This window comes from Brachycentrus maculatus, unplaced genomic scaffold (genome assembly GCF_059751285.1).
Source record: "Brachycentrus maculatus isolate JH-2025_06_01 unplaced genomic scaffold, ASM5975128v1 h1tg000258l, whole genome shotgun sequence".
Lineage (NCBI taxonomy): Eukaryota > Metazoa > Arthropoda > Insecta > Trichoptera > Brachycentridae > Brachycentrus > Brachycentrus maculatus.
In genome coordinates this window covers 459,484-476,801 of record NW_028281009.1, presented here as the reverse complement: position 1 = coordinate 476,801, position 17,318 = coordinate 459,484, and the positions used below count along the sequence as shown (strand labels likewise).

General features: G+C 34.7%; 1 protein-coding gene across 5 annotated transcripts in view; it reads left to right on the top strand.

The window, feature by feature from the left end:
* numb (NUMB endocytic adaptor protein) overlaps window positions 1-12,167 on the top strand; it is a 50,622-nt gene extending 38,455 nt beyond the window's left edge. For all 5 annotated transcript variants that reach the window (XM_088265821.1, XM_088265818.1, XM_088265817.1 and 2 more), the window contains 5 exons: window positions 2,988-3,206; window positions 5,187-5,318; window positions 7,383-7,656; window positions 10,847-11,054; window positions 11,720-12,167. In XM_088265821.1, the coding sequence (XP_088121947.1) occupies window positions 3,021-3,206; window positions 5,187-5,318; window positions 7,383-7,656; window positions 10,847-11,054; window positions 11,720-12,164 (1,245 nt within the window). In that variant the 5' untranslated portion in view covers window positions 2,988-3,020 and the 3' untranslated portion in view covers window positions 12,165-12,167. The remainder of the gene's footprint in view (window positions 1-2,987; window positions 3,207-5,186; window positions 5,319-7,382; window positions 7,657-10,846; window positions 11,055-11,719) is intronic.
* The last annotated feature ends 5,151 nt before the right edge of the window (window positions 12,168-17,318 follow it).

The window sequence follows — 17,318 nt, the reverse complement described above, 5'->3', positions numbered from 1 at the left end:
ATGTAATGCGGCAACGCCACGAGGAGTGTGGAGTCGCCGCGTGCCGCAGTGCCGAGGATTAGCGCTGTGTGCTGAGGACTCAAGCGGACTCAGAACTGCCAAGAATATTTGCACTTGATAAGATAAAAATATGGAAATGTCGGTGCGTAAACTGTGCAGATGTGACGTCACCAACGTCAAGATGCTGTTACACACTGTCAAGTCACATATTTTCGCAACTAAAAACAATTAAAAATAACAAAAGAAATCGCAACGAAAAACAATGTTGATTCTTTTATTATACGCGGAGATATCTTTTTCTCCACTAGTGATTTTGTCTCTAATAAACAAAATACATTATAATAACATAAATAAAATATAAACGAGGAGATAGAGAGAAGAAAACAATAACAATGACATTAAAAAATATAAAATGAACTTAAATAAATAAAATAAATAATGTTGATCAGATATCAAATTTTAAACAATGTAAAGATTTTTACATGGCTTCTCCGAAATATTATATTTAAGTCTCAATAATACTAATATTCTAAGCAATTTAATATACTATTACTACCACAAAATGCTGCTTCCCCGCAAGGGTCGTAAGAGAGAATAGAAGGCCACACCGTTCTGTCTTTGCAAACATTCTTCGCCTCTTCTATATTAATTTTTTAAACCCTTATCCCGCACCCAATGGTGCATAGGGCACTGCATCATAGTGACGAAGTGTTATCTTCATCGTTAATTACATGAAGGCAAGGTGATCAGCCCTGCGCTTTTTGTACCAGTTCAGGGTGATATTAAAAAAATGTGAGAGTGAAAATCACCTGTATTTATTTCGACCTCCCTGGGAATCAAACCCTGGTCCTCGAACACAGTAGTTAAACGCGCTAACTGTTATACCATGGAGGAGGGCCACATTCATACCTACTGATTATTCCGACTCCTGACCTGACCACTTTTAAATACATATTTTACATATCGCTCCCTCCTTTCAACAACGTCATATATCAAAAATCGACAATTTTAGGAATGCCCAGAAAATGTACTATATCCCAGCAAAAGCAGCATATGTTTAACTTAATATTTACCCGCTACAGGGCAGAAAGTGTTGTTTTTGCATTTTGAAGAAATGGTATTGTTTAATTATTTTTTAAATATACTTGATATTTTTCAAATGTAGAAAAAACCTTCAGGTTTTACCTAAAAAGGTCTGTTGCACAGTAAAAATTTTAATAAGTGACTTGATATTTATTTTTAATACATTTGATTATATTCTTCAACTTTAAAAACGATGTCCTATAAAATCAAGTTTTTTGATTTATGACGTTGTTGAAAGGAGCGAGCGATATGCCAATCGATCATTCCAAGTTTTCATTCCGTAGTAAGTTAAAAAATAGGTAGATTAATAATTTACCTTTTATAAGTTCATGAAATTTACAACTATGTCACTCTTAGTTGGAGAACTTTAATAATCACCGAAGGAATGTTCTCTACATGATACGTAGTAACGCATACCTGTAGTTCTCGAGGCACGGACACGTCTTCTGTGTAAATAATTTATTTTTATTGATTTGAAAAGCAATACTAGCTGGATTTTACATAATAAATACTATCTGTTGGGGCAACCTTGTTCCAAATACCGCATGTTGAATACCAACAAACTTATGATGATTTAATGAATGAAATAATTAAAACATAGGGTAACTTTGTTATTTGATAATTTTATAAATAAGAAATACTTGTTTTTCAACTATGTTTTTTATTATTATTTTTTACTTGTCTAATTCATGTGGTCGGCAACATCATGTCATTCATTTTTATACCTTATAAACAAATAGTAGTATAAATTTTACTTTCTTAGTAATCATATATTGCTCACTCCTTTCAAGAACGTCATAATTCAAAAAACTAGATTATTCAGGAAAACGTTTTTAAAGTTTAAAAATATAACACAATGTATTAAAAATAAATATCAAGCTACTTATTGATCTTTTTACTGTGGAACAGATCTTTTAAGGTAAAACCCGAAGGTTTTTTCTCCATTTGAAAAATATTAAGTATATTTAAAAAAATAATTAAACAATGCCTTTTCTTCAAAATGCAAAATCAACATTTTCTGTCCTGTAGCGGGTAAATATTAAGTTAAAAATATGCCTCTTTTGCTGGGATATAGTATATTTTCTGGGCATTCCGAAAACATGCAAAACTGAAAATTGACGATTTTTGATTTATGACGTTCTTGAAAGGAGTGAGCGATATGTATATTCTTAAAATCAAAATTTACAACTAAAGTGAAATTGTGTTCTTATTGTACATTTATTTCACTATCTGGACAAGCAAGGTATGATACAAAAAGCAGGAAAAATTCCAAAAGTGCACTAGTATATTTTTTTGTACTTTAAATGTGTGTTTACAACATTTTGAATGTGTCCAAATACTGTTTTACAAATCTGGATTATCTCCAATTATAGGAGTTATTTTTCATATTATTTTTTGACATCTCACCATAAATAAATAATGTCAAAAAATAATATAAAAAATAACCCCTATAATTGGAAATAATCCACATTAGTGAACAAGTATTTGGATACACTCAAATTGTTGTAAATAAATTAACTGGTCAAATTATAAGCTTGAAAATGATAAAATGAAAATGATATTTTCTGGCGTTTCTCATACATGTGATTATAATCCAGGATTCGGACTTCACATACAATTGAAAGAGTTTCTGCTCAATAAAAAGCTTCTTTTATCTCACAAAAGACTTTTCTAGTGAAGTTCTAGTGATTCAAGCAAAATGTTGCGATATTGGATCATATTTATAGAACTTCCAAGAATTTGAGTAGTGTGGTTGTCCGACCGAATGAATCTTGGGTAGAATTGGTGAGTGATCGCTTAAACCAGCCTATGACGGTCGTAAGCCCCGTAAATGCCCAGACTTCCATATTCTTCTTCATCTTTGTTGAGATGTCAAAAAATAATGTGTGTTTGTTTGTTTGCAGGGTGCTTCGTTTCGGCGGTCTCACGGGCGCGGCATGGATCGGCTGCGGCGCTCGTTCCGCGACTCCTTCCGGCGCCGCAAGGGCGAGGGCGGCGGCGGCGGGGGCGGGGGCGGCGGGGGCCCCGTGGAGAGCGCCCGCCCGCACCAGTGGCAGGCCGACGAGGCTGCCGTGCGCGCCGCCACCTGCGCCTTCCCCGTCAAGTACCTCGGCTGCGTAGAGGTGAAACTCGCTCGCTGCTTGAACCATATCCTAGTCTCATTCATGATTATTCACAGTAGTTTAATCGTAAATTTTGCAGAGGGATACATTGCCTCTACATTAGATCTACAATACCAGTAAAATTTACCTAAAACGAAACATAAATATATCAGTACTTTTTTCAATTTTTTTCACTGGTTACATTTACAAAAAGATCTCCTACAATACAATAGTACAGCAAAATCTGTCTTAAATGGAACATGAATATTCCAGTACTTTTTTCTATTTTTACTGTATACATTTACAAAGAGAACTCCTACAGTACAATAGTACAGCAAAATCTGTCTAAAACGGAACATGAATATTCCAGTACTTTTTTCCATTTTCACTGGATACATTTACAAAGAGATCTCCTACAATACAATATGGTAGTACAGCAAAATCTGTCTAAAACGGAATGTGAATATTCCAGTACTTTTTTCTATTTTCACTGGATTCATTTACAAAGAGATCTCCTACAATACAAAAGTAGAGCAAAATCTGTCTAAAACGGAATATGAATATTCCAGTACTTTTTTCTATTTTCACTGGATATATTTACAAAAAGATCTCCTACAATACAATAGTACAGCAAAATCTGTCTAAAACGGAACATGAATATTCCAGTACTTTTCCTTCGTTTCCACAGGTTTCTGGTTTGAAGAGAGTTGTATTTTAGTAAAAAAAATTAATGAAATATAATTAGTTAGGATAACAATGAAGGAATTAGTAAAAATAAAATTCTATACGTAAAAAAATACTTTCAAATGTATTAATGGGTGTATACACCTTTGGATGCGGATAAGGGTCAGAAGAAAGAATAAGAATTGCCACATTGAATACTAATTCATAATTAGATGTTAATCAAGAGATTAACTTTGTATCATTTAATTTATTTTATTTTTTCAATGCGATTTTTGTCTCCAATTTTTAAAATTGGTTTTCCTTGTATATAAATAATGCTTACACATAATATAATTGGTTCTTCAATTTCGTAATCAAATACTTATTTTTGCTAAACCAGCTGATATGGTCTAGTAAACTTGCCCACATTCCTCAGAAAAAGTGTTTGAAAGTATTAGAAAGTACATTATTTGATTCGTATTTTGAATGCGTCCAACAACTTGCGTATGCCAGTTAAAATTACAGAAGATATTAGTAGTGAGAACAAGCTATAATTAAAATATATAAATATATTTATATATAATGTTAACACTATTTGCAGGAAACGCTTAAAAGCGTCTTTTACATACTGTTGGTAGAGGTACGAGACGCTTATAGGCGTTCACTTTGCTTACTTTTGTTTATTATTACTAATGTCATTGACATTAGTCCGAAAATGCCATAACAAGGCGAAACTATTGTCACAAATTTTATTTTTATGTGTTTCTAACAATAAAATACAATTTAGTAAGTAGACTCTAAAAATCAGTGTTTGATTTTAACATTTGATATATAAATTAAAATGGAGTTCTACAAGTTAAACGCCAAATCCATTAACAAAAAAAATATATTGTACAGATCGGAATTGGGTTTACGTTAGTAAAACCTTTGGTAAACCTTTTGATTAGGATGTTTTTTTTGCACCCTGCTTATAAATGCAAGGTCATGCTACGGGTAAGGGACACTTTTACTATAGTGCTTTCCAGTATGCATTATGTGGGAGAGAAAAAAGAGGGTAGAGCAGCGTTCAGCCGTACCACTCCACTGCACTTTACCTCCGTAAATATTGGTCATAGTTGTTCTACAATTCCCGGCTCCGACGTTTATCCTCCTTCGCATCTCCTGCGGGTTCAGAGAGTCGATGTTGTGAGCATCACACTCCAGTTTGATTAGTATGTTACCTAATCATAAAATAAGACCTAAATTAGACCCTAATTAGTATACTAATTAGGGTCGGGGTTGATGAAAAAACCGCCCGACAACAATGTGTTAATAGTAGTGTTTTTGTTTGCATTGCAGGTGTTTGAGTCTCGGGGTATGCAGGTATGCGAAGAGGCGCTCAAGGTGTTGAGAGGATCGCGGCGGCGTGCTGTTCGTGCCTCGCTGCAAGTCAGCGGTGATGGATTACGCGTAATAGAGGAGGACACCAAGGTAAACACACACTTGGACTTTCATATAACAAAATTCTACTTCACAACATTGGGTGTGCCCATCTGGGTTTCTTCATTAAGGAGTTATTTTTACTTTTTAAATTTAATTTGTACTTAATAAATACCACTAGAAATAGTGGTATTTACTTAGTCAAACTTAAATTTAAAAAGATAGATTTTACCATTAAGTGACTGCCGAATCAATTAATGGAGTTATTTTCAAATTTTTACATCTCAATACAAATGAGAAGAAAATAGGTCTGCTGTAAATACCTTCCATATTTTTGTTCATCTATTTTGAGATGTTAGTCAGAATTATGTATGATTACTAGTATGAAATTGAGATATTTGTGTAATAAAAACACAAATATATTAACACGTTTCGGACGGGTGTTTTTTTACATTTGACAATTCGCTCACTCCTTTCAATAATGTCATATATCAAAAATTGTAAATTTTCAGTTGTGCATGTTTTCGGAATGCTCAGAAAATATACTATATCCCAGCAAAAGCGGCATATTTTTAACTTAATATTTACCTGCTACAGGCCAGAAAGTGTTGTTTTTGCATTTTGAAGAAAAGGTATTTTTAATTATTTTTTTAAATATACTTAATATTTTTCAAATGGAGAAAAAAACCTTCAGGTTTCACCAAAAAAGTTCAATGAATGGCTTGATAATTATTTTTAATACATTTCATTATATTCTTAAACTTTAAAAACGATCTCCTGAAAAATCAGGTTTTTTGATATATGACGATATGTAGTTGGAACGAGTGAGCGAAATGTGTACATACAGTATTAACCTTAACAATAAGATGGGTACATAATATTCTTGTAAAAATATTTTAAAAATCCTTCTTTTCTGACTTTGAAATGAGGCCAGCGCAGAATGTAAAATACCCTCCCTGCCCTTAAGCATCAATCGACCAAACAGGTAGAAATACGTTTCCTGTCCTTAGTGTGTTAATTACCCTTTAATAAAAATTCAGAGTATGTAAAAATCACTGTTCCCCAAGTATTTACCTTATCGTTGATGTGAGGAGTCCTACAATAATTTTCTCACGCTGGAATAAATGGCACTCAACATGCTTTAAAAAAAAAGAGTTTGAATGATTTTGTAATCTGTGGTTTAGAAATAACATACAATATGTTATTAGAATGAAATTTCTACAGGTGATTTCTAGTCCGTTAACATTGAGAGTAATTGGAAACTTGTTAGAGTAAATGAGAATAATATGTATAATTTTTACTGATATAAATATGCATCGACAGCAGATTAATATTCAGTATCTGCCACTAAACACTAATGGATGGAAAGTGTTGTTTTTTCAATGTAAAATTTGTTTTATGCAAATCATATCATCATCAATGAATACATTGTTGGTAGTGGAACACAGTAAAAGAAACACAAAGAGTAAAAGTTTGTTAATTCTAACATTACTACATAAACTCAGTACCCGGATTAATTGTTTGTTTTCATATAAAACTTAAGAATAGGCACATAATTCAAAACACAAAAAAATTCTCTTGAATTCAATGTAAAATTATGTTTTAATTTTTATTTAATTTAATTTTTATAAAAAAATGTGCGTGTATATAGGTTTTGAAGATTTTTTTCCCAATTTTTTTTGGGACCAACCAAAGACTGAGAACTCAGTCAATTCAATTCAGAATGCAAACGGCTACGCTAGTCATATTTCGTTCTTCTGCGCGAATTTTTTTTAGAATACATATTAAAAAATATTTTTACATTTTTTTTACTCCTTACCATTCCATAACTCTTTTCTTTTCAAAACCATATATTTTGAAGTAAAACTTAATTTTTCAATACAAAAACAGTATTTTAAGCAAAAAAATTCAACTATGTCAAATGTTACTTGGGTTTAACAGAAAATTAAATTAGGATTTATCATTAGGATTTATTGGGCCTTAAAAGCCGGATTCCTTGTAGCACACACCCACTCCATCTAGGTGTGCATTTTTTAGATCGAGCACAGCCAAGTGCACTCTATTAGTGCAGCCACAGTAATGCTCAAATACCTCATGTCCTATGTTGCGTTCCAGGGCCTCATAGTGGACCAGACGATCGAGAAGGTGTCGTTCTGCGCGCCGGACCGCAACCACGAGCGCGGGTTCAGCTACATCTGCCGGGACGGCACCACGCGGCGCTGGATGTGCCACGGCTTCCTGGCCACGCGCGACCCCGGCGAGCGGCTCTCCCACGCCGTCGGGTGCGCCTTCTCGGCCTGCCTCGAACGCAAGCAGCGGCGCGACCGCGACACCACCGTGGCCGCCGAGATCAACAAGATGCAGCGGAGCAAGATGCTTTACGTCAACGGTGAGATACTCTTTATTTACTAATATATAGTAGCCTCTTATCTGAGACACTCTTCATTTACTTATATATAGTAGAACGCCTCTTATCATATATAGTAGAACACCTCTTATCTGAGACACTATTCATTAACTAATATTTAATAGAACCTCTCTAGTCCACCCTCTGATGGTCCAACATTTTGGTTACTCTGACAGTGTTCAAGCCATTTTTTTTCTATAAAATTTTTATTTGTATGTAATTTTATATATGTTTTATTGTATTGCTTTTTTCAATAATAATAACAGCTTTTGAACATTATTGCCATGTTTTTTAATATGGAGAAAAATACATACAGTCATTTCTGAGTTCAGAGATATTTGGCTACCTTTAATTTTTATTTGTAAGTATTTTTATATACGTATTATTGTATCGCTTTTTCTCAATAATTAAAGCTTTTATGCGATTTATTGCACTGTTTTTAATAAAGATAATAAATAGAGTTATTTTTGAGTTCATATACATTTTATTTTACTGTGAATCCATATTTTTCTATGTTGTTTGATAATCTGACCTTTTTTGGGTTTTTACCACACCCCCAGTTCCAAAGGTGACAGATTAGAGGCATTCTATTGTAATACAATTCCACATGTCATATTTGAGGAAGTCAATCCAATGGAATACACTACTATCATTTCCTTTGAGATGGACTTTTACATTTCTGTACATGAATATTTAATTTTTTTAATTTACTCAATAGTACTTTAATATTATTTTTTCATGGGACTTTTAATTTTTGGCTGTGGGGTTAATAACTACATTAGGGGCTACTTTGATTTGTAAAACTGATTTGAATTTTTGCATACATATGTATTTTTATATATGATTTCTTTTAAAAGAATTTTTTTTTGAGGTCATAGTAATAAGAGTCATTACACACGTCGCTCACTCCTTTGAAAATCGTCATATATAAAAAAACTTGATTTTTCAGGAGATCGTTTTTAAAGTTTAAGAATATGATCAAAAGTATTAAAAATAAATATCAAGCCACTTATTGAACTTTTTACTGTGCAACAGATCTTTTTAGGTAAAACCTGATTGTTTTTTCTCCATTTGAAAAATATTCAGTATATTTAAAAAAAATAATTAAACCATACCTTTTCTTCGAAATGCAAAAACAACACTTTCTGCCCTGTAGCGGGTAAATATTAAGTTAAACATATGCCGCTTTTGCTGGAATATAGTACATTTTCCGGGCATTCCGAAAATATGCACAACAGAAATTTGACAATTTTTTATATATGACGTAGAAAGGAGCTACGTCTCAAACCGCAGGCTAGCCAATGTAGACATATTTTCATTATCTAGCAGTCGATAATAAACTGATATATATTAATTCAATATTGTTATGTATTGAATCCCATCGAGTTAAGAACTGCAAAGAATATTAACACTTATTGAGAAGTGACAAATATTTTTGTCACTAACTGAAAAATATAAAAAAAAATTGACTTAAAAGAAATTCTGACCAAGTGTAGACTTATAACGTGAGATGTATTTTCGGTACTGGTATTCTTCAAGATTTTGAATATCTTACGTGTTTCTAATAAAAAATTCACTAACCACGAAGCATATTCTTAATAAAATTGTGTTGGTCTATCGGATTTATCACATTTAAATAAAATGCACTTCATTGAACAGGAAATCTATATGTATAAGAGAATAATATTGTTTGATTGCTGAGAATGTATTGGTATTGAATAAAGGATTTGTATTCATAATGCTTACATTATGTTTAGTAATTCATATTTACTTATGTCATAAGAACATTTGCATTCTTTATACTGACATCATTCTTATAAAATGTGTAATTATTTGAGTTCCCGCTTGTTTCAAATAGAGAATTATTATTTAATCAGGTGAAACATTTTATATTTTTGTTTTCATGCCGTATTCTTTATTGTTTTCAAAACAATCTTTTATAAATTTTCACTAAATATTGAGTACGCATATTTTTCAAAAGGATTTTTGATAATTTTTTTCTTCTGAAAAGAATATCAAGTTAATATTTATATGTATATTACAACAATGCTAATTACAATTAACATAAACCTAAAAGAATAATCATAATAATATAAAACCCTTATCCGCACCCCAATGGTGCATAGGGCACTGCGTCATATAAACACAGTGTTATCTTGATCGTTTACACATGAAGGAAAGGTGATCAGCCCTCCGCTTCAGGTACCAGTCCAGGGTAATATTGAATAAATATGACAGTGAAAAAATCACTTATATTTATTTTACCCCCCTTGGGAATCGAACCCGGGACCTCCAGAACGGTAGCCGAGCGTGCTGACCATTACACTACGGAGGCGGACAGAATAATAAAAGAATAATTGCGCAAAATAATATTTTTATAATGTAAATGCTCCTTAATTCAAATAATGATAGGTTTAATTTTGCCATAATAAAAAAAAGTATTTAGAAATTCTGGTCCCTCTAACAATATTTTCATACAAAACTTTAGATAATTTCTAATTCAAAGCAATATTTCGCAATAAACAAGCAAGATTCAAACGACTTCATTTATTATTTTACCTACTCAACGTGCTTGTTGTAAAACAAAAAAATGTTTTGCTTATTTTTATTTTTAAAGGAATAACCCGCAATTTTTTGTATATAATTATGAATACAATTTTGTTGTATTCATATCAAACAAAATTTTTCCATAATAGGTGCATTAAGGATGGAACTGATGCACTTTCTCGTTATGCCCACTCATCCAAATGTGTATCCGGTACGCATTAAATATTTTTGTCACAGATATATACACATCTGTGTGTATATATCTGTGTGTTAAAATGTGTATTAAATAAAATATAATAACATTTTTAAATACAATTTCTATAAATTTCTACTTAACATAATCTTATAATTTTAGTTGCGCTGAGCCTCTCCAAAAAACAGACTGACTAGCTCTTGTGCTTGGAGAGGGACTTGGAGAGGCTTGGTCTTTTTTGTTTTTGTTTAAAGTATCATGTTTTTCTCGTATGCGTATGTGATACTAGTTAGCGCAAAATGGTGCAGAAAAAATGTGTGTTTAAAAAACGCACATATGTGTAGGGTGGTTATTCATTCTACAATAAAGATTATGTTTAAAATCGGTGGTTTGAAGAATTCACAAAATAACACTTGACTTTTATCATTCCAGGGGGATTGAAGGGGAGTGGTGACGTATCCCTGGAGAGTCGCTCCCTGTCCAACATGACGGCCTCCCCCGCCGCCCCCTCCCCGCCGCCCGCTCCGGGCCCCATCCCCGCAGCGCCCCCCAACCCCTTCGCCATAGAGCGCCCCCACGCCGCGCCGCACATGCTGGAGCGCCAGGGCTCCTTCAGGGGTTTCTCGCACCTCAACAACAAGTAAGTCATAAAAATTTTTTTTTTTGAGGTCAAGGGATCTTGCATCCCTTATGTCACTGCGACCATATTAGGTCTATTGTGACCTCCCTCTGTATTACAGCTCACTGCCAAGACCTACATGAGTCATGTAACTCACGACCTGTCTTGGTGGTAGGAGCTTCACCGTCCCGGAGTCCAGTAGAGGTCCTCCAAGGATGTGAATTCGTTTGTGAGCGAGTGCGTCACAATTGTAGAGAATGTGGATTGGCATTTCTTTATCCTCCATACAAAATCTGCATACTGGGGAGTCATGAAGTCATAGATCATACTAAAAACTTAATACACAAAGTAAAAGCTCGTTAATTCAATTGACAATAGAAATTTTACCTGTATTATAAATCAAAGTCCGCTTCCATACTGTAATGGTCAGCACGCTTGGCTACTATACTGGAGGTCTCGGGTTCGATTACCAGTGTGATCGAATTTGGTTAGTGATTTTTCACTTTAGTATTTATTCAATATTACCCTAGACTGGTACCTGAAGCGGAGCGCTTATAACCTTTTTGTATATGTTAACGATTAGGATGACTCTGCGTTTATTTAATGCAGTGATACTCACCATCTATTGCGGATGAGGGTTTGAAGAAGGAAGAAAAATAAATCAAAATGCTGATTGATTTTTTCAGTTCCCCCTTCAAGCGACAGATGTCGCTGCGGATAAGCGACCTTCCCAGCAACCTGGAGAGGCTCCGACCCACCCCGGCCCCCGCCCCCGCCCTGCCGCCGCTTCCCGCCCTGTCGGCTGTGCCCTCCCTGGCCAGCGTGGATGCGCTCGCGGAGCTGGACCCCTCGCTGCAGGTAGCGGCCATGTGCCAGCAGCTGTCGCGCGGCCTGCAGCTGCTGTCGGAGGGGCCGGGCGCGGAGCCGCCGGCCGTGCTGCCCGTGGAGGCGCGCGAGCTGCCCGCGCCGGAGCAGTGGCTGGGCAGGCTCACGGCGCCCGCGCCGCCGACCGCGCGCGCGCCCCCGCTGTCCGCCGCGCAGCGCGCGCGCTCCCTCGGGGGCGACCCCTTCGACGCCGAATGGGCCGCGCCCCCTCGCCCCACCAACCCCTTTTTGCAACGCGCAATATAAACATCACTAAATTCGCGACGATTCCACTCGATAAACAATGCCTATCCGTGACTAATTATTAATTTTATCAATTGATTCGGCTGTCAATTTGTGGTAAAATCTTTCCGTTTTTAATTCAAGTTTTACTTACAACATTTTGAGTGTGTCCAAATACTTGTTCTGGATTATCTCCCAATTATAGGAGTTATTTTTCTAAACAACATAAACAATATTTCGAAATTGATCATATAAATAGAACTTCCAAGAATTTGAATAGTGTGGTTGTCAATCATGGGTAGAATTGGTGAATAGTAATGTGTGTAAAGTGACCAGCCTATGACGGTCGTAAACCCCGTAATGCCCGGACTTCCATATTCTTCTTCATCTTTGTTGTGATGTTAAAAAATAATAGGTTTTACTTGGTAATACTGTTAATTTTTAAAATCTATTGTGAAAACAATAGAAATTCATAAATAATAATAAACCCATAATTAACAATATGACAATGACTAAAGCCTCCCCTCTATTGTCCATGTTCCCACTGATAAAATAATAAATAAATAAAAACTAGAAACAGCTCCTACCCCCTCTTCAACCTTTTAAGTTCTAAGGACACAACTCTTAAATTTAATAATTAGTTTTGCATACGGTGTTTGAAAATGATGCGGAATGCATCGAAACATGTGTCACAATAGATTTGAAGAAATAGTGGTATTAACTAAGCAAAACTTGAATTAAAAAGTAGTTACAACATTTTGAGTGTGTCCAAATACTTGTTCACAAAATCTGGATTATCTCCAATTACAGGAGTTATTTTCATATTATTTTTTGACATCTCATCAAAGATGAAGAAGAATATGGAAGTCTGGGTATTTACGGGGCTTACGACCGTCATAGGCTGGTTTAAGTGATCACTTTACACACGTGTGTAAAGTGATCACTTAAACCAGCCTATGACGGTCGTAAGCCCCGTAAATACCCAGACTTCCATATTCTTCTTCATCTTTGATGAGATGTCAAAAAATAATATAAAAAAAGTAGTTTTTAAATCCGTGATTATCTGCCAGTCCACTGAGACAGTTTAATAAATAGGGATTCCATCGAGTTAGAAAGCTTCATCTCTTCCCTTGCACGCTGGGTCAGCTTCTCTATTGGCCCGTTGTAGACGCACATTCGTAGCCAATTAGTAGGACAGTGCGATAAACAATCGCGCAACGACAATTATAAAAGGACCTACATAAGTATCTCCCTGTACCGGTGGAATAGCTATTGAACTCTTCCAACTTCAGTACAGTTACATTACAATTATGAAACCAGAACAGTTCCCTTCTAATAGTGTTTACACCAATGTCGCTGAAGTGTGCTTACATTTTTATATTGTAATATTTTGTTGGTCAGGTTTTAAATAGAATCCAAGTAAACAAAATAAGCTGTGGAAAAAAGCGACCACCAATTGTATGCTCTTTTTGTTCCACGACTTTCCTGCAACTAATTTTATGTAGATGGACTGATATTGGAAAGTATCACAGAATAAATGAATGAAGTTATATTTGGCATTACTATCAGTGGAATCGCCGCGAGCATTTGACTACTAATTATTAATTCACTACACCTATGTAATATTAAGCTTGTCAGATTTAACGGTGTAAAGAGTCTTAACTAATTTATTTAAAACGAAGTAACAAGTGTCGATGGGACGGGGAACAAGGGAGTTTTGTAAATCTGATGAGCTGTAGCCGCTTGTACTTAGTGGACAGTAACGCGCAATGTGCTTTGTACCGGACGTGTTTGGCGAGTATAATTTCCCTAGTTTTACAGATTGTGTGACTTTTACCCTTCTAGCGTTATAACTATAATGCGATTAAACGCCAATTTGGTGTTTGACCGACAGCATAAAGTGAGACAATTTACAAATACGAAAATCGAATTCATAATTCTATGAAAACCTAATTTAAAGTGGATTTTAAATATATCTATCTTATGTCAGAATGTCACCGATGTCTCCACAAAAAATTGCTAAAAGGATAAGTAATTTAGTTAAGGTTTTGCCACTGGTCATGACGGAATCTTTTATAATTTATTGGTTTTTACAAATAAGACGTCTCTTTTATAATTTATTGGTTTTTACAAATAAGACGTCTCCATAGTGACAATGGCCGGTCGACTTAAGACACGAATACGCGGGTAACTGTTGGCTTTTGTTTAGTATTCGTGAAATATGTGATATATTTTTTAATGATCCGCAGTTGGATCGTTTTAAAGTGGAAACAATAGGAAAATTGTATAATTTTAGTAACATAGTCTCTATGTTGTTTAGTCGCTGTCGGCTTAAAGAGATATTTCCAACTATCATTCCTTTTGTATTGAGATTTTTTTAACATATTTTAATTTACGAAAACAAAACTGTAGTTATGTACTGATAAAAACGAAGCTAACCGAAAGACGTTAACTTTTTAAATAAGGGTATCCGAGAAGTTGACTCACTTACTACTTATGTTTCTCTATATGGGTGTCCGAAAGGGCTACCTCCCTATCTATCCCCGAGACATATCTCTTGTAACGATGTGGGTCGCTGGATAGCGACACAATTAAGTATTAATTTGTGAGTAGAAAGTAATATGGTAACTTTAATGTGTATTAATATATTCTTACTTTTAATGAATTATTATAACTGCCACTGTGACAACTACAAACGCCAGTTGATACGGATAAATCCAGCACAGCCTCGCACATTTAAAAGTTAATAATTATTACGAAATTTAGGCTAACGCTTCGACAGCCACCCGCCAAGTATTTTATAGCTTCACCGACACGGCCTTCGGCTTTTTCACCTTTAAACTCTTTCCACCCGGGATTTTCCTATTTATAATGTACCATTTATAGATAACTCAAAATGGCTTTCTTATTTTTATATTTGTGTAACATTTTTATACATATTGTTACATTTAAAAGGTTCATTTAGTTACAGTTAATACGAAATAAGAGTTTCCGACAGAAATCCCATGAAAATATCATTCTTAATAGTCCGGCGGTGTCGTCTGGGCGAAGGGCGCGCCGGAGCCGCATTTGTGATTTCATTTGTAAATATGACTTGTAAAAATTTATATTGTTGACTTCTTCATAAAGTCTATATTATGTTTTGTTATTAAATTTTAGATTAAGGATATATTGTACTTAATTAGGGCTGGCACGGCTTCTGCGGCACGTCTCGCTACAAATAGGATCGGCTCGACTCCGCGAGTCCTAGTCCTGGCGTCACTCAGTATTAGTGGGCGACTCCCTCACGTAATGTACTTAATGTCTCCCGCAGAGCATCGAGATCTCACAATCCACAAAGGATGCTGTTTACGTGTCTAAACAGGATACTTATTGTGTTTGTACTTACTAGCGGTATTTATGTTCTATTAATATCGCCCAACTTCAAATATAGCGGGCGATCAATATTTTAACTGTGGATTCCACACTTTTTTTAATATAAAATTTTTTAGCAAATTAGCAGTGCGGATCATACTTAATTTCAAATGTACTGTATTGTCGGTCTAACATGCAAATCGATCGTCTCATTCATTAGTCAGATAACCCGGATAAAGGAAATTTTTATTTTTACAAGTAAAATATGTAATATTTTGCATTTTGTATGGTTCAGTACGTAAATCACTAAAAAAAAATCTAATGAATGAAACAAAAAATTACAATTTTTTGTTTCATTAAAAGAATATTAATTTAATTACAAAATGTTCATATTGTGTAAAAGTCCCCGATTACGTCTTGTAAAATTGTATTGAAATGGGGCACAAATATTTATTTTGTCATCTCAAAAAATTGGCAGTAAATTAGACTTTTAAACCATTTTTTACATGTGAATTTAGCTGAACACTATGTTATTTGCATGTTTTTTCTTATCCATAAATAATAAACTTGCAAAATCGACATTACAAATATCCATTTAAAATGTAGGAAATATGTAGTCATTTTTGACTTGTGATTTGCATATTAGGCTGATTCTATTCAATGAACAAAGTAATTTATTATAAATATATGAATTTATCGACATTCTTTGCTCTGTACATAAAAGTATGCCTTTCCCATATGATAACGGAATGTTTTTATTTTATATATACATTTAAAAGATTTAAGACAGAAAATGAACATCAGTTTTTATCCCATGAGTTGCATGAAACAAAGACTATTTCTACAATAACTTGTGTAAAGTTTTTACTATGGTTTGAATAAAATGTTTGACCCGGATTTCTCTCTTATCCCATGTAATAAATGATGCACAACAGAATACTTGTTTATAATAATGATTTTGATATGAATGTTTATTTTCTGCCGTATGTTTTATGCACCAGAGGTAATAGTATGTAGTAGCAGTTAGTGGGAATGGTTTGGTACGAGTAAGAGTGAGAAGGCGAGAGATGTAAATCCATGTAAAAATGTGTACTTAATAGATGTATTTGCCACATGTATATAATATTATTCCGAAATTATATCAATTGTTTATTTAAATTGCTATATTTTCTTTTGCTTATCCCAACCACTCCTACCTACCTATAAACATAGTCATATTAGCAGAAAACGAGTCTGTTGTATTGACCAACAATAGATAATTTTTCTCATCTGCCAGTACAAAAGGCTAAGTAAAAGCATAATAATAAATAATAAATCCCTTACCGCACCCCAATGGTGCATAGGGCACTGCTTCATATAAATGCAGTGTTATCTCGATCGATTACACATGAAGGAAAGGTGATCAGCCCTTCACTCCAGGTACCAGTCCATACTATGTTATGTTGGTCCGCCTCCGTAGTGTAATGGTCAGCATGCTCGGATACCGTTCTGGAGGTCCCGGGTTCGATTCCCAGGGGGGGGGGGGGTCAAATAAATAAAAGTGATTTTTTCACTCTAATATTTATTCAATACTACACTGGACTGGTACCTGAAGTGGAGTGCTGATCACCATTCCTTCATGTGTTGACGATCAAGATAACACTGCGTTTATATGATGCAGTGCCATATGCACCATTGGGGTGTGGATAAGGGTGTGAAGAAGACATATTATGAGCATGCTACGAAAAGCATTTAAATGATTAAGAAATCTGCTGCATATTTCTTGAATTTGTGTCTTGAATTAAACTATTAGCTGTATCCGACCACACATCGCTGTGGCTCAGA